Source organism: Oncorhynchus mykiss, chromosome 11 (assembly GCF_057628025.1).
Source record: "Oncorhynchus mykiss isolate SJ-2025 chromosome 11, ASM5762802v1, whole genome shotgun sequence".
In the NCBI taxonomy this organism is placed as follows: Eukaryota; Metazoa; Chordata; class Actinopteri; order Salmoniformes; family Salmonidae; genus Oncorhynchus; species Oncorhynchus mykiss.
Window position 1 is genome coordinate 29,702,526 of NC_143032.1, and position 18,920 is coordinate 29,721,445.

General features: G+C 40.0%; 1 protein-coding gene across 1 annotated transcript in view; it reads right to left on the reverse strand.

Annotated features, from left to right (window-relative positions):
- The window catches only part of LOC110535564 (cadherin-12-like), a 208,501-nt gene that overhangs the window by 29,201 nt on the left and 160,380 nt on the right, over positions 1-18,920 (reverse strand). Inside the window, exons 7-8 of the mRNA XM_021620630.3 lie at positions 16,838-17,091; positions 8,264-8,400 (exon numbers count right to left, since the gene is read on the reverse strand). Coding sequence (XP_021476305.3) covers positions 8,264-8,400; positions 16,838-17,091 — 391 coding nt within the window. The remainder of the gene's footprint in view (positions 1-8,263; positions 8,401-16,837; positions 17,092-18,920) is intronic.

An 18,920-nucleotide genomic window follows, 5' to 3' on the forward strand; every position in this document is an offset into this window, starting at 1 on the left:
ATGAACAGTTATAAATGTTTCTAATGAGTTTCATTGTGCTTGCCTGTGGGTTAGTACATTAATGAAGAGAAAACTGTGCAAGAGACAATTCCCCATTGATTTTACAACCCTGACATCATGTGGTTGTAATATGCACTGCAGTCTTAGAATTGGCAAATGGTAAAATGATGACTACACCCGGCCACCCGGGTGCATCCGCCCGCATGTTGATTCTGTCCATCCACACCAGACCCGATAATGACATGCAGGTTAAAATATAAAAACCCCAAGGCTTAAAAATAACTGATATTTGGAACAAGAAGGAGGGAATGTTGGAACAAAACAAACAACTTTACAGTTAACAAAAATGTACGCTTAATCCAGTATAATCTAATGTATATATGTGTTATACAAGTATTATACAACTTTTTAAACAATTCACAAATGTTACAGCATAATAACAGAGCCATGTCTTAAGTGTAAAACTTAGAATGACTCAATAAACCATGCATTCTGGGAATATTATGAAGCCCAAAAGGAGCTGTTAGAAAATTGGGTGTCAGAAGTATTACAATGTAAATTTACTTTTAACCATTTGTCTGCATATTTCACAACATGTCATATGAGGGTGCAGTGATAATTTTTATTTATTTGAGTAGGAAAATCAGTTCAGAACAAATTCTTATTTTCAATGGCAGCCTAGGAACAGTGGGTTAACTGCCTTGTACCTCACTTTGTGCATTGGGGCATTGTCATGCTGAAACAGTAGGGGGCCTTCCCCAAACAGTTGCCACAAAGTTGGAAGCACAGAATCATTTAGAATGTCATTGTATGCTGCAGCATTAAGATTTAACTTCACTGTAACTAAGGGGCCTAGCCCGAACCATGAAAAACAGCCCCAGACCATTATTCCTCCTCCACCAAACTTTATAGTTGACACTATGCATTGGGGCAGGTAGCGTGCCCCTGCCATCCGCCAAATCCAGATTTGTCTGTCAGACTGCCAGATGGTGAAGCGTCATTCATCTCTCCAGGCATCACGTTTCCACTGTTTCAGAGTCCAACGGCAGTGAGCTTTACACCACTCAAGCCGGTGCTTGGCATTGCTCATGGTGATCTTAGGCTTGTGTGTGACTGCTTAGCCACAGAAACCCATTTCATGAATCTCCCGACAAAACAGTTATTATGCTGACATTGCTTCTAGTAGCAGTTTGGAACACTGTGCGCTTCAGTGCTCAGCGGTCCCGTTCTGTGAGCTTTTGAGGCCAACCCACTTTGCAGCGAAGCCGTTGTTGCTCCTAGAAGTTTCCACTTCACAATAAAAGCACTTATAGTTTACCCGGGCAGTTCTAGCAGCATGTATGTGTAAATTTTATGTGCATCGCTGGCAGGCACAACCTGATCATTGTGGTATGCGTGTAAGTTCTCAGATGCCTGATGGATTCCTTAAAAGTGTCAATGTATTGGAAAATAATATATGAAGACAGTACCTTTAAAGGGGCAATCAGCAGTTTCTAAATCAATTTTTGGACTTATAAATGAATTACATGTACCTATTGATTGTTGAAGAATATTGCTTATGAGCTTAGTTCAACTGCCATACCCCATCAGAACCACTAGTATAAGCTTGTTTTACTCCAATGTAAACAAACACCATATAGCCTAGAAAAATGGTTAAAACTATGATTTTGATATCATGGAAGGTCAGTCCTTTCATCCATATCACTGTCTATGAATTTGAGAGTGGTTACATTTCTCCAGGACCATCCCTCAGCTTTTTACTGAACAAGGGGGGGGGGGAGGGAAGAATGCTTTGTTATTGTTTCTACTGCTGATTGCCTCTTTACATAAATCTGTTCCTTCAGGGAATCTAAAAACAGAAGAATATATTCCATGAACAATAAACACAGCATGACTGAAAGTTGATAGCTACACTTGAACCCATTATTTGCGTAAAGATTGTTCAAACCATTCTCTTATGCCAGTTTAAACCTCTTTTACCAGAAAATGTGCTTTTTATACAACATTTCTATACAGCTGGGGCACTGGAGGAAATTAATTTTTTGTAGTGCGAGGCAGAAGTGAAGGTAAACTTGATGGTTATGAAGTGGGGGGATAGGTTAAGCTTTGCAGTGGAGGCTTATAGGGATGGGTGCGTTGAATGGTGGATGGCCTTCCTCCCTCCACAGGGGAATCAGAGATACAGCTAAGGCTCAGCTAGAGACCTGTGTGTGACCTTGATGGAAAAAGCAATCTTCTTCACTGAAGGAAAAATGACACTGAGTACGGGATTTGCTTCTCTTTCTCTGATCGCACCGACCGCCACCACTAACACTCCTACTCCGTTGGCAGAAATTGTGGACATTTCATTTCTTCGTCCCTGTGATCTTTTTATCTGTCAAGGGTTTTCTCTTGGCCCTCTTTGACCCAGAACATTGAGCAATGGAACCATCAAAATAGAATGAACAAAACATATTTTGAGAATTATGTCTATTAATGACTATTTCTATGAGAGGTGAATTGTATCCTTTCAGGAAGCAAGAGGTGTAGGCCTTTTGTATCGTAAACTATATTTACAATCAAATAGAGGTCGCTAAATAATATAAATAAATGGTATTTATATCAGTCATGGAACTGCAAGGGAAACCTCATCCAATTTGCTGAATGGTTCTTTCATTTTAGCATGTGACACAATGGTTTCCCCACTAGATGGTGCAATAGTTTAGTTGTTAAAATCAATGTAGTAATAATAATAACTTTATTTGAAATGCGCTTGTCAATACAAGTAACAAAGTGCTTCACATCATAAAATAATCAAATAAAAAGTACTAACAAAGAAACATAGACAAAAGGAAAGGAAAATCATACATTGAAATCACACATTAAAGCATCTTTAAAAGTGTGTCTTCAGTAGGGATTTAAAAAGAGGCACTGAATCTGCAAGCCTGATCTCCTCTGACAGACCATCCAAAGTCTGGGGCCTTAATGGCAAATGCCTAGTCCCCTTTCATTTCAACCTAGACTTTGGAATGGTCAACAGTGCCCTGCGTCCTGGCTCGTGGGGAGAAACAAGATCTGAGATATAGGATGGGGCTAAACCAAGCCAAGCCTTAAATATTAATCAAATGTAAAATCTATTCTAAAAGGGGACTGGTAGTATGTGTAGATAAGCAAAAATAGGTGTGATATGGTTACATTTTCTGGTGCCTGTTATAAGCTTTAGCATTTTGAACTAACTGTAGACGATTGAGTGATTTCTGACTGAGACATGTATACAAATAGTTACAGAAATATAGGCGTGAGGAAATAAAAGCATGTATAACATCAGGATTTTAACCCTTGATCTCTAGATAGTACAATTATCTACCATTCCCTATTGTATAATATCACTGACATGATTCAACTTTTTTTTTCTCGAGTTCCCAGTTGTCTTGAAAGCACCATAAATCTAGAGAATTCCAGACTTTGATGACAAAGTTTAATGACAAAATTTGCACAACAAGGTGAGTCCAAAAATGACTTGTATGCTGCTGCATAAATTATGCAATATGCCAGGGAGATATGTGTACTGTAGCTAAGAAAGTAATACTATGTGTATGTTATGTGGTAAGCTGTTAGTAGCTCATGTGCCTCACCCTAATAATTTGGTATATTTTCACCTCTTAATTTTGCCTACTGTTCTGACTTGGTGGTGCACATGTAGCCTATAACCTGTTTTCGAGAAATGTAATCATCAAATATTGTAAGAGCTTTCATTGTCTGCTTATATACCCCCTTTATGTATCCAACGGTTCTGACTTGGTGTACAAGGAGAACAATCTAAGAATGGCCCATGTTCTGAATTCTGTCGCTGTACATTTCAAAAGTGCTAAACAAATAGTTATTTTGACTATGTCCATTCTAGCTCGCTCATTAATGTCTTAATTGAAATTACTGATTGCCTCTTATTCGCTTGTTGTCCCCTTATGCCATAGTTTGTACATTTCAATGTCAGCAATATCAGCTATGTAAAAAAAAGCTGAATTAACTGTTTTTGCTGCCAGACAAGGCTCCACTGATAGCCATGTGTAGCATTGGTAAGGTGTTGCGATTGCTGTTGGGACTCTGCAGTTGTGACAGCTTTATGTAGGCCCTAACAGTTTGTGGGCACGGTTTGTCACCATTAAAGTGCAATTAAAACCTCTTAAATTTCCACCAAACATGACATGACACCCAAATCTACCTGCCTGTAGCTCAGGACCTGAAGCAAGGATATGCATTTTCTTGATACCATTTGAAAGAAACACTTTGAAGTTTGATGAAGTCTGAAATTAATGTAGGATAATATAGCACATGAGATCAGGTAAAAGATAATACGAAGAAAAGAACATGCGTTCCGCTCAACCGTTCCGTTCACCCGTCCCGTTCACCGATCCATTAGAGGTTAATGTATTGTTTAGTGTTTTGTATGCATCCCACATATAATTTTGCCCCACCAAGATTTGCACAAAAATCGCCACTCAGCGTGAGAGTGAATATCGACCCAGGTTATGTGTTCTGATTTGAAATAGAACGGGAAATAATATATTGTTCCATTTTGGAGTCACTTTTATTGTAAATTAGAATATAATTAGTGATGGGGAAATTAAGCTTCCTGAAGCATTGAGCATTTCCAGCCAATTGTGTCGAGAAAAAAAATGAATTACTCTAGGATTTTATCAACACAGTGTACACTAGTGTCACCTGCTGGTCCCAAAAATGTAGAACAGACAAATTATTATAGATGACATCGCACATGCCACAGTGTAGCCTTTTTGTCTTCTACCGAAACCAATACCAAACCAATCACGTGGTTGTTAGTCGAAATTATGCTTCAGACGTCAGTGTTCAAGTGCTTCTGATAAAGCGAAACAATCATCAGCACACTGCTTTGAAATAATCTGCTTAGCAATTTCAACTCACGCCTATTTGGTATCAAATCACGAACTATATTACAGTTCCTTGCAAAAGTATTCATCCTATTTGGCATTTTTCTTATTTTGCTACATTACAACCTGTAATTTAAATTGAATTTATTTGGATTTCATGTAATTGGCATACACAAAATAGTCAAAATTGGTGAAATTGGTGCATATGTATTCACCCCTTTGCTATCAAGCCCCTAAATAAGATCTGGTGCAACCAATTACCTTCATAAGTCACATAATTAGTTAAATAAATTCCACCTGTGTGCAATATGTGTCACATGATCTGTCACATGATCTCAGTATATATACACACCTGTTCTGAAAGGACCCAGAGTCTGCAACACCACTAAGCAAGGCACACCACCAAGCAAGAGGCACTATGAAGACCAATGAGCTCTCCAAACAGGTCGTGGACAAAGTGGTGGAGAAGTACAGATCAGGTCTGGGTTATAAAAAAATATCAGAAACTTTGAACATCCCACGGAGCACCATTAAATCCGTTATTAAAAAATGGAAAAATATGGTACCACAACAAACCTGCCAAGACAGGGCTGCCCACCAAAACTCATGGACAAGGCAAGGAGGGCATTAAACAGAGAGGCAACAAAGAGACCAGAGATAACCCTGAAGGAGCTGCAAAGCTCCACAGTGGAGATTGGTGTATCTGTCCACTTTAAGCCGTACACTCCACAGAGCAGGGCTTTATGAAAGAGTGGCCAGAAAATAAGCCATTGCTTAAAGAAAAATATAAGCAAACACGTTTGGTGTTCGCCAAAAGGCATGTGGGAGACTCCTCAAATATGTGGAAGAAGGTACTCTGGTCAGATGAGACTAAAATGTAGCTTTTTAGCCATCAAGGAAAATGCTATGTCTGGTGCAAATCCAACACCTTTCATCACCCTGAGAACAGCATCCCCACAGTGAAGCATGGTGATGGCAGCATCATGCCGTGGGGGTGTTTTTAAATGGGAAGGACTGGAAAACAGGTCAGAATTGAAGGAATGATGGATGGCGCTAAATACAGGGAAATTGTTGAGGGAAACCTGTTTCAGTCTTCCAGATATTTGGGACTGGGACGGAGGTTCACCTTCCAGCAGGACAATGACTCTAAGCATACTGCTAAAGCAACACTCGAGTGGTTTAAGGTGAAACATTTAACTGTCTTGGAATGGCCTAGTCAAAGCTCAGACCTCAATCCATTTGAGAATCTGTGGTATGACTTAAAGATTGCTCTACACCAGCGGAACCCATCCAACTTGAAGGAGCTGGAGCAGTTTTGCCTTGAAGAATGGTCAAAAACCCCAGTGGCTAGATGTGCCAAGCTTATAGAGACATACCCCAAGAGACTTGCAGCTGTAATTGCTGCAAAATGTGGCTTTGGGGGGTGAATAGTTATGCATGCTCAAGTTCTGTTTTTTTGTCTTATTTATTTTTTGTTTCACAATAAAAAATATTTTGCATCTTCAAAGTGGTAGGCATGTTGTGAAAATCAAATGATACAAACCCCCAGAAATTCCAGGTTGTAAGGCAACAAAATAGGAAAAATACCAAGGGGGTGAATACTTCTGAACACTTCTACATGTATGTGGAAGCTACCATGATTACAAATAATCATGAACGAATCATGAATAATGATGAGTGAGAAAGTTAGATTGTCATAGATATCTTTATGCTAACCTCCCCTGCTATTGGTAATGGTGAGAGGTTAGCATGTTTTGGGGGCATTACCTTTGTGCATCTCACTTACTTGGGACTTTTTGCACCCATTACTGAAATAGTTGCTCCAGTTTAGATGTTTAAGGTAGTCCCATATCTTCCCAACCCTGGCAGTGATTCTATATGCAGGTTATGGTTAGTAAAAATTCTAAACATTAGATTTCCCCACTCTGGCTGGATTTTAATAGGAAGTAGACATCATGTGACTTGCAGGTCTGAAACTTGAGTTTAATGTCAGGGTTGAACTAGAACCTCAAAATAAGGCTTTATTAAATGTGTTGTACTGTTTAATTACAATATATTCACCTAGGATCTGACTTGGGTGTAGACAACAGAAAGAAATTGAAATGAATGCAACAACCATATCTTTGTCACTATCAAACCCAGTCATGGGTGGTACTGGTAACTCTAAAATATACTTGAAAGGCACCCTGGGAAAAATATAAATAAGGCTTAAAAGCCAACACAGGGCTATTCAATTCCGGTCCTGGAGGGCCAAAAAAAAAAACTGCTTTTGGATTTTTATATGCTTCTTCAGAAACCCTGAAATGGTTCCCCTATGGCGTCGATCTCAAGAACCATATTTGGTTACAACTTGCACCTTTATTGTGTTGAGCCAAATTAAAGTTTTAGCTTCACTGTCCAAATAAATACGTAGGGTAGTGTAATAATATGTTACGACTATTAGCATGGTTGGCCCCCCAACAGAATTATAATCCACAATGTGTGAATATAACAAAAGAGACGGACAGACAAACATCTAAAAAACATTACAATCACTGATTCACATGATGAGTATGACGGCCTGAGCCTCTTATCCAACCAACCCTCCAGCTCTCTATCCCTCCCCCTTCCATTCCTCCACTCACTCCAGAAACAGGAATTAGCATTTCACCACCACCCAACACGACCTTGAGGGGAAGTGAATAATTCTAGTTTCCAAGGCGATAAAAGCAGCTCAACTTTTAATGGCCCTTATTTCACAGTCTGTCCTAATGAGAATACAGCGTGAGTAATTTAGATTGAGCACCAGCCTGCCTCCCAGATAATGACTTTGATGGCTCTTAGCAGATTTGATGACTTGATGACGATGGATTTGCTTATTTCTATGGATATTTGCTTCACTTTCCTTCATAAAAAACGATTTAGTCTGATAGAATGTCTTAAAATAACAGTGATGTAAATGAACTCTTAAATCAACACGGCAGGGCTCTCCATCATGCATATATTTGACTTTACAGAACCTCTTTTTTTGTGACGTGACTGAAAACAGACAATTTCTTCATCATCGTCAATGTAAGATGATTCAAGAAAACTCAGATCCTAAAATGCTTTAGTCATGAAAGGAACACCATTAATTGAAGGCAGTGAAAATGTATAGAGGGTAACGAATGAAGAGTCAGACAGAGAGAGTTTAAGAGACAGTTAAGATGGGCACGCCAGAGGAGACAATGTCCTGATCAAACTCGCTCCAGAGGACCCATCATGCTTTACGGTCGCCCATAAACGACTCACACAAAATGGGATTGACTTGATTAAATCCACCTTAAATTCGTCACATACTGTAGATAACAATAGAGAAAGGCAACAGTGACACCTACATGAATCACGATCATACTTACTAAGTTTGGTGGCCACAATGGTGATATTGTGCTGGGCGATACTCTCTCTGTCCAGGAGTTCATTAGTGGAAATCGTTCCCTCCACTGGATCAATGTCAAAGTAGCTGTCCAGGTCACTTTTCCAGTCAATGGAATACCTAATAAAAAGTTTGGTAAATTAGGTAATTTCCCACATGTACAAGAGGAGAGCAAATAATTGATTTTTCCTATGGGCAAATATATAGAATTTGTTGTAATACAGTGGCTTGCAAAAGTATTCAGCCCCTTGGCATTTTTCTATTTTGTTGCATTATAACCTGGAATTAAAATTGATATTTGGGGGGTTTGTATCATTTCATTTACACAACATGCCTACCACTTTGAAGATGCACATTTCTTTTGTGAAACGAATGAGAAATAGGACAAAAAAAAACAGAACTTGAGCATGCATGACTATCCCTCAAATATTGCCCTGCATTTAGTGCCGTCCATCATTCCTTCAATGCTGACCAGTTTCCCAGTCCCTGCCAATGAAAAAGATTACCACAGCATGATGCTGCTACCACCATGCTTCACTGTGGGGATGGTGTTTTCAGGGTGATGAGAGGTGTTTACGCCAAACATAGCATGTTCCTTGATGGCCAAAACGCTACATTTTAGTCTCATCTGACCTGAGTACCTTCTTCCATATGTTTGGGGAGTCTCCCACATCCCACCAAACATGTTTGCTTATTTTCTGGCCACTCTTTCATAAAGCCCAGCTCTGTGTAGTGTACTGCTTAAAGTGGTCCTATGAACAGATATTCCAATCTCCAAAACTTTGTAGCTCTTTTGGGGTTATCTTTGGTCTCTTTGTTGCCTCTCTGATTAATGCCCTCCTTGCCTGGTCCGTGAGTTTTGCTGGGCGGCCCTCTGTTGGCAGGTTTATTGTGGTGCTATGTTCTTTCTATTTTTAAACAATGGATTTAAAGGTGGCTTGTGGGATGTTCAAAGTTTCAAATATTTCTATATAACCTAACCCTGATCTGTACTTCTCCACAACTTTGTCTCTGACATGTTTGGAGAGCTCTTTGGTCTTTATGGTGCCGCTTGCTTGGTGGTGCGCCTTGCTTAGTGGTGTTGCAGACTCTGGGGCCTTTCAGAAATGGTGTATATATTCTGAGATCATGTGACAGATCATGACACCAATTATTTGACTTCTGAAGATAATTGGTTGCACCAGATCTTATTAAGGAGGCTTCATAGCAAGGGTGTGAATACATATGCACGCACCACTTTTCTGTTTTTACTTTTTTGAATTTTTATAAACAATTCATTTTAAAATTTTACTTCACCAATTTGGACTATTTTGTGTATGTCCATTACATGAAATCCAAATAAAAATCCATTTAAATTACAGGTTGTGATGCAACAAAATAGGGAAAACGCCAAGGGGGTGAATACTTTTGCAAGGCACTGTATAGTGACCCAGGTTTTGCATCCCAAATAGCAGCCTATTCCCTATGCAACGCACTACTTTTGACCAGAGCCATATGGGCCCTGGTCAAAAGTATTGCACTTTTTAAGTACTAGTGTGCCATTTGGGATGCAGTTAATAATTATTTATTACTCATACACTAAGTACATTTCTACAAAATGGGCTGTGGTAAGCAGCATGCATCCCAATTGAGTAATAGGGGCACAGGTATATTGGTTTATGCTAACAAAATGATTTTCTAAAGTAACACAAATGGACTCAAGACAAGCAGCCTTTAAAAGAAACATTGCTCTAGAAAAGTTATTTAATGAGGTTTATAAGTGCAACTGAAAGCAGTGACATCGTTAAGACACACAACATTATAAGACGGATGCAAGCTGCATGTTCATTAAATGTTGGTCCTATATTTTACTTTTCCTATGCTGGTAGCACAGCTCTGCAAAACTTATAATAAGGCATTTCTTCCTGAATATTCATGATATCTGGTGTGTAGACCCTGAGATTCTGTTTGCTGAGGAACAGGTCAATGGTTAAAGCCCTGTCTCTCATATTTATGAGCGAGACACAAGAACATGTTTTAGAGTCAATCATTAAAGAGACAGTGTAAAGTTCTAACCATATTCTTGGGGCCTTCTATTCAAATTCCCAGTTACCTTAGTGCTCTCTTTAACCCTGTTTAGTTGAAGGCCTTGAAGTAGACCTGATTTAGTAAGGACCACTCAATGTTACTTTTTTGATGAATATTATACTACAACTCTGATTACAGGTTCAAATGCGTGAATGCTTATAAATCCATCCTTTGGGCATTACCCATATTTGTATGGTTGAATCTCAACCTGTCTCATCACTTTAGCTTTCTATTTATAAATGACCTCCCTTTTTGAATTGCTAGTTTTAAAATATCCTTTGTAATGGTTAGTATGAAAATGTACCATCCCTTCAAACTGATTTCTTATCATGTACCAACAAGTTAAATATCCAGTCTTGTATTTTATTTTAATATTTAAGTTTACAAGAAAAAATATCATCATGCCCTTGTCATGACGTGGCCCTTTCTGGGTGTTTACCATGCATAATGATTGACTGCTATTGATATAAAAGATCTTCATATCTTTAAGAGTGGATTCGGAAGATAGCTGTTCTATATAAACTAATGCTTCCGTGGTGCCCCAAGTTATTAATGGTTTATTTGTAGCATGGTTTAATTCAATCATGTAATCTATCAAATGTTAGGTAATCAACTTGAAAATAGCATGACATCTCATTTAACCATAGTAGATGCACGACACTCTTGTCTCATTTTAAAACACATATGCAAATATTAGTCAATAAAAAACACATCAACAGCTGTGTAACATCAATATACTTAATTGTGAATACCTAACATACTGTATGTTTGTAGTCAGTCATTGGAATAACTGAGTGAACAAGAGAAGCAAAACAAAACTGAATTCCACTGCCATGAACAGATGGGATAGAATTACAGTGCTTCAGTCCACTTTCTAGGACCATGGACAGCTCAACTCATAGTTTTGTACCATGGGCTTATCTAGTCCCTTTCCAGGGCTATGGACAGCACTGCATACTTTTCAGAACCATGGACAGCTCTATCCTGTTCAGTGTCATGCGCAACTCCACTAATTTCCAGCCCCTTTGACACCACACTGGCGATGGACAGCGACATAGCACTGAATTTCACATATCTATGCAGTGTTCACATCTGCTTAACTTTCTCTGTTCAACCCATTGGCATTGAAGTGTGGCCTGAGCCTCAAACTAGAGTAGTTGGAAAGACAACTCCTCACCACACTTACTCTTCTACTCTTTCACATATAATGTGTAGTCTGTCACAAAGAGAACTAACTCAAAAGAGAATTCGAATTTGCCAATCATGACATTGGAACATATTTCCTTTCGATATTTCTCAGAAATATTGGCTGTGCAGAAGAAGATTGCACATAAACTGAACATAACATTCTGAAATAATGTGAACTGTGCAGTCAAGTATTTGTGTTGAAAACGGCACAAACTTACGTTCTCCTCCACAGCACAAACTAACGTTCGCCTCCATCGAGTCACTATCAGAAGGCCATAAAGGCCTTTTATGGACAGAGTATGATGGAGAAGCCTGAAAGTTTACAGCCAAGGCGAGGGCACTGGATGCTGCACCTCTTCCTTTCAGAATTCATGCATGTTCTTCCCTCAGCTAGAGAGGCAAAACTCTAAAAGCGCCATTCGCTATGCATGGAAGGTCATTGGTACTATTGTTTTGGAGGCGAGAAAGCAAAGTCTCTTCTCTGATGGCATGAAAATGAACAATGTCAACTATGGAGTTGCTGAATAATTAAACACACTCAAGTCAAAGTGAAAAATCTAAACAACAGAGAGCAAAGGCTTTTTGTTCTACAAATCTCTGCCTCATCCATTCTATTGTATTTTACAAGATTAAATATTCATATTAAAACAAATACTTTCTTGGATGCAACAGGCTATCTTTTACATCTGTGTATTGTTCAACCCTTGAGTAGTACATATTGTGAAATCATCATTGCAGAACTAAAAAGCAATCTTTCTAAACAAAAATAACTAATAGACTCCAAGACAAATCACCCCTCATAGTTTTTAAAACAATGCACACTGTTTCCATCTGTGCCAGAACACTCAATTGCCAATACTATGCACTGAGTATTATTTTAAATGCGGTTTGCAACGAGACCGAGAGAAAGTTTTGGGTTTCATTTTTGTTGAGTAGTTTAATCAAATTAGTATTGTTCATCTGTAACAAAAGCCCAGGAGTCCAGGAGTTAAGATTATAGTAGTACAGCACTACCCAAGGTCCTATAGTTACTCATCCTATTTTTTAAACCATAATTAAACGTGTAACCTTACTTGACAGGACTGGGTAACACAGCAAAAGAGGTAGAGATGGTTGGGCTTTATAGTTGTTGAATCAGTTCAGTGTAGGCCTGGAACAAAGATTTTACAGTGCCACCAAGTGTCCTATACCAGGACTCTCCAACCCTCCTTCTGGAGAACTACCGTCCTGTAGGTTTTCACTTCAACCCTAATCTAGCGCACTTGATTTTAATAATTAGCTGGTTGATAAGCTAAATCAGGTTAGTTACTCCAGAAAAATGCTGGGTTGCAGGCTTTGGGTCAATTACTTAGGTTGTTTTCTGCTGGGTTATTGACGCTGGGTGCTGGATTACTGAGATATGACCCAGCAGGTCAGATCAGAAGACTGGAGGCGTAGTTTAGTAGGGGAGTGTTTTCAACAAGTTATTTTTCGCTATCCATGAGAGTAAATGTCATTCCTATTCATGTATTCTATTGTATAAGTATTATAGATAAAGGTTTTTATATGTGTTACTGTTGTGTGACTGAAGCTTACAGAAGTGTATAACTTCCCAAAAGCCTTTGTCAATCCCATTTTTGTGAAAAATTAAGGTGGTATGCCATATTATTAGTAATGGGAAACTGAAGCATTGACGTTTCCCAGACAATTGTGTCAAAAATAGGTTCACTGCTCAAGGCTTTGATCAACACACTGTACACTATTGGCACCTGCTGGCCAAATTACTAAAAATGTCACACGCTGTAGCACTGGCGCAGACTAGCCTTTTTTTCTTCTACCGAAACAAATGCCAAACAAATCAGGTGGTTGTTCGACAAAATGAAGCTTCAGACATCATTGATCAAGTGCTTCTGATAAAGTGATTTGAAGTAAACTGCTTAGCAATTTCAACGCATGTCTCAGTACTCCAGTATCAAACGTAACATCACTACTTATTACAATATCTAATAAATCATCTAAATATTATAGAATGTGAGAAAAATATGTAATAATTGCATTTGCAGCATGGAAACGCCCTTTTTTTCAGGACCCTGTCTTTCAAAGATAATTTGTAAAAATCTAAATAACTTCCCAGATCTTCATTGGAAAGGGTTTAAGCACTGTTTGTTCAATGAACCATAAACAATGAATGAACATGCACCTGTGGAATGGTCGTTAAGACACTAACAGCTTACAGACGGTAGGCAATTAAGGTCACAGTTATGAAAACTTAGGACACTAAAGAGGCCTCGACTGACCCTGCTCATCTGTGTGAACATGCCTTAGGAATGCTGCAAGGAGGCATGAGGACTGCAGATGTGGCCATGGAAATAAATTGCAATGTCCGTACGCCTAAGACAGCGCTACAGGGAGACAGGACGGACATCTCATCGTCCTCGCAGTGGCAGACCACGTGTAACAACACCTGCACAGGATCAGTACATCTGAACATCACACCTGCGGGACAGGTACAGGATGGCAGCAACAACTGTCCAAGTTACACCAGGAATGCACAATCCCTCCATCAGTGCTCAGACTGTCCACAATAGGCTGAGAGAGGCTGGACTGAGGGCTTGTAGGCCTGTTGTAAGGCAGGTCCTCACCAGACATTACCGGTAACAACATCGCCTATGGGCACAAACCCACCGTCGATGGACCAGACAGGACTGGCAAAAAGTGCTCTTCACTGACAAGTTGCGGTTTTGTCTCACCAGGGGTGATGGTCGGATTCGCGTTTATCATCGAAAGAATGAACGTTACACCAAGGCCTGTACTCTGGAGCGGGACCGATTTGGTGGTGGAGGGTCCATCATGATCTGGGGGCAGTGCGTCACAGCATCATCGGACTGAGCATGTTGTCATTGCAGGCAATCTCAACGCTGTGCGTTACAGGGAAGATATCCTCCTCCCTCATGTGGTACCCTTCCTGCAGCCTCGTCCTGACATCACCCTCCAGCATGACAATGCCACCAGTCATACTGCTCATTCTGTGCGTGATTTTATGCAAGACAGGAATGTCAGTATTCTGCCATGGCCAGTGAAGAGCCCGGATCTCAATCCCATTGAGCAAGTCTGTGACCTGTTGGATTGGAGGGTGAGGGCTAGGGCCATTTCCCCCAGAAATGTCCAGGTACTTGCAGGTGCCTTGGTGGAAGAGTGGGGTAACATCTCACAGCAAGACCTGGCAAATCTGGTGCAGTCCGTAAGGAGGAGATGAACTGTAGTACTTAATGCAGTTGGTGGCCACACCAGATACTGACTGTTTTTTTGTTTTTTTTACTCCCCTTTGTTCAGGGACACATTATTGCATTTCTGTTAGTCACATGTCTGTGGAACTTGTTCAGGTTATGTCTCAGTTTTGTTGTGTAAATATTTGTATTAACAGATTTTAAGTCTGCTGAAAAGAAACGCAGTTGACAGTGAGAGGATGTTTATTTTTTTGCTGAGTTTACATTTACTCTCATGGGTGAAAGCCATGCCCCTAATAAGCCACACCTCCTGAAAACAACCCAAGGATTACATAACAGAAGACCCATCTGCTAGGTCAACCCAGCATGAGAGTTTAAAATATGCAACTGATGGTGAAATTAACCCATGTTTTGGTAATCCCAACAACCCAACATGTTGGGTTATTCACGCAATCCAACTGGCTGGGGAGTCTAAATAAGCCAACATGTTAAGTCCACTACGTAAACAGCGCTGGGTTACCAAATAACCCAAATAGTTTTAGCCTATAATTTTTTTAGAGTGTGGTTTTAAAGTAAAAACTGAATCAGGTTAGTTACAACTGGGGTTGGAGTAAACGCCTATGGGGAGGGTAGCTCTCCAGGAACAGGCTTGAAGAGCCCAGACCTATACTATTTGCAATATTTCCTTAACCTTAATAAACATTTAGAAAGGTCATGACGAGTCAAAAACATGTTTTTCATGACAGTGGATGATATTGGAAGGAAAACATATTCAAATAAGCTGACCAGTAGGAAAAATAACTGTTGCTTCTACATTGATAAAGTTTGATCATAAAGTTACTGGTCCCCTCCCTATGTCAAACACTTGGATTTATTATTAAGGGGACACGGCTCATTTTTAATGCACCAATAGTGTAAATAAGTACAGCCTTCTAACCAACATTGGATAAGGCATGTTTGCAGAGGGGTGTGGTTTATATAGTTAGATAGCTACTCTACTGATGCCAACATTTGACTGTATGGTATCAGCAAATATATTTACTACTTTACCCTTTTCATCTATGGCAAAGATAGTTATCTTTCCCGTTTCATCTGTATCTGGTGTTAGCTAGTTAAGGGCTAGCTAGGTCTTCATCCAGCATGGAAGAAAAGGAGGGAAGGGTCGTTCAAAACTCTAACGCAGTCGTCAAGTCAACACATCCGTCACTGCTGCTCTGGGAGATGTATATATACTGAACAATATGAACTCAACATGTAAAGTGTTGGTCCCATGTTTCATAAACTGAAATAAAAGATCCAATAATTTTTTATATGCATAAAAAGCTTATTTCTCTAAAATATTGTGCACCAATTTGTCCACTTCCCTGTTAGTGAGCACTTCTACTTTGTCAAGATAATCCATTCACTTGACAGGTGTGGCAAATCAAGAAGCTGATTGAGCAGCATGATCATTATACAGGTGCACATTGTGCTGGAACAATAATAGGCCACTGTCTCAAGTTTTGAGGGAGCATGCAATTGGTGTGCTAACTGCCGGAATGTCCACCAAAGCTAATGACAGAGAATGTAATGTTCAATTCTCTACTATAAACCACCCTCAATGTAGTTTTCGAAAATTTGGCAGTAGGTCCAACCTCACATCCGCAGACCACGTCTAACCACGCCAGCCCAGGACCTCCACTTCCGGCTTATTTTCCACCATAATTTGCAATTAAATTCATTAAAAATCCTACAATGTGATTTTCTGGATTTTTTTCCTCATTTTGTCTGTCATAGTTGAAGTGTACCTATGATGAAAATTACAGGCCTCTCTCATCTTTTTAAGTGGGAGAACTTGCACAATTGGTGGCTGACTAAATACTTTTTTCCCCCACTGTATTTCAATGTTGTTTGAGTAGCTTTGTGTATCAATACATTGAGATGATATTACTGCAACACTGCTCACAGCATCCAAGTTGCTTGACATAGGTGTTTCAAAGAGCTATCAGTCAAGGTGAGCTCATGAATATAATCTCCCCGTCTTTTCAAACTTCCTGTTAGTTAGTCATGAGAGAAAAAGTACTTTCAGAATGAGTTTTCAGGACCTTTAACTTTACCTGACAGGGCTGTTGCTAGCATCAAGATCCTGTCCGGTGACAGCTCCGATGATGTCGCCTACAGGTGAGTCCTCGTATACCTCCATTTCGTAAGAGGGCTTAGTGAACACTGGAGGCTCATCTACATCCAGGACGTTAATCTTCACTGTGGCTGTGTCCTTGAAGGCCCCGAAGCTGTGGAACCGCGGGTCCAGGTGGGCGTTTTCTGCATCTACCTTGAAGGTGTAGGCCTTCTTCGTTTCGTAGTCCAGCGGCTGAAAAACAGATAGAAACAAAGACAGGGATTAGATGTGTTGATGTATTGACGTCAACAAGGTGAAATTGCAATAATGCATATTTAGTTTACACCCACTCAATGTGTTCCATATCCTCAATACCAGCATTGCATACACCTACACGGTCCAGAAGCATTAACTGCTCTATAAAAGCTCTCAACAAATGTCAGTTTACAGGTTCAAGTGTTCTCGCTCCAATGTCTCTGACATCTCTGCACCGGGTCAGTTAGCTAGAGCTTAGGGTTGCCTCCGTAACCATCGGAAACCACACCATGTCTGCAGCCGCGATGTAAACATCCACTAGTGGTGACAACCATGTCCTCACGGTTGCCTGTCTCCTGGCCTCTCATGTGTGGCTGGCTGCCACTCACGTACGTCCACACATACACACATACATGCACACACGCATACATATTATACGTACACACACACGCTGACCTCTCATGTGTGGCCTCAGCGGCACTAACAGACAGACAGAGCATGGTAGGCACACCCGACTAGTCCTGTGTCACACAAAATAAGTCCCCTTATGGTGTTAACAAGTGAAAACATCTGGTAAAAGCTGAGGTAAAATGTATTTTTGAAGAGGCCGCAAGCGAGAGGGAAAAGTTGTGAATTTAACATGAGGAAAAAACATGGTGATAGTCTTGATGGCATTTGTATGCTAACATGTACAGTGCAGTGAAAAGTATTTGCCCCATTTCTGATTCTCTACTTTTGCATATTTTTGATACTGGATGTTATCAGATCTTCAACCAAAACCTAATATTTGATAAAGGGAACCTGAGTTTACAAATCCCCCCCAATTTATTTTATTTATTTAATTAACAAAGTTAAGCAACACCCAATTCCCCTGTTTGAAAAAGTAATTGCTCCCTTACACTCAATAACTGGTTGTGCCATTTTTAGCTGCAATGACTGCAACCAAATGCTTCCTGTAGTTGTTGATCAGTCTCACATCGCTGTGGAGGAATTTTGGCACACTCTTACATGCAGAACTGCTTTAACTCAGCGAAATTTGTAGGTTTTCAAGCATGAACTGCTCGTTTGAAGTCCTGCCACATCAATTGGGATTAGGTCTGGACTTTGACTAGGCCATTCCAATCTTAAAATGTGTTGCTTTTAAACTATTTTCATGTAGACTTGATTGTGTGTTTTGGATCATTGTCTTGCTACATGACCCAACTGCGCTCCAGCTTCAGCTCACAGACGGATGGCCTGACATTCTCCTGTAGAATTCTCTGATACAGAGCAGAATTCATGGTCCATTCTATTAAGGTAAAGTCCTGAGGCAGTAAAGCATCCCCAAACCATCACACTACTACCACCATGCTTGAGAGGAGAGGTGCGCAGACCTCTTTAGACATACTTTCACTGGAGACCTGGAGAGATATCCATATCCACAAACACACGCAGTACCCACTCCTGCAGGCACGCATCTACAAAGGCACACACACAGGCAAGAACAAGCACACACGCATGCATGCACATGCACACACACAAAGCATCACCACAAAGCACCTCCTCCATATCCAGTGAGGAAAACCATGCTACAAGCCAATATACAAATTCAAGGTAAATGGGTTCCTATACTCAAATATTTTAAAATATGTCGAAAGAGAACATAAATTAATTGCAGTAGCTTTCCCCAAGCCTATAACATACCAGCTGGCACTGGTTTTATTGCTTGCACATTCCTTAGTCCTGTAACATTTTTATCAAGTCCCGTCCACAAAGTTATTTTCCAAGGTCAGCACTTTGGCTTGTAAACACTGTCATACAATATAGGGTGCCAAGCAGTGGATTAA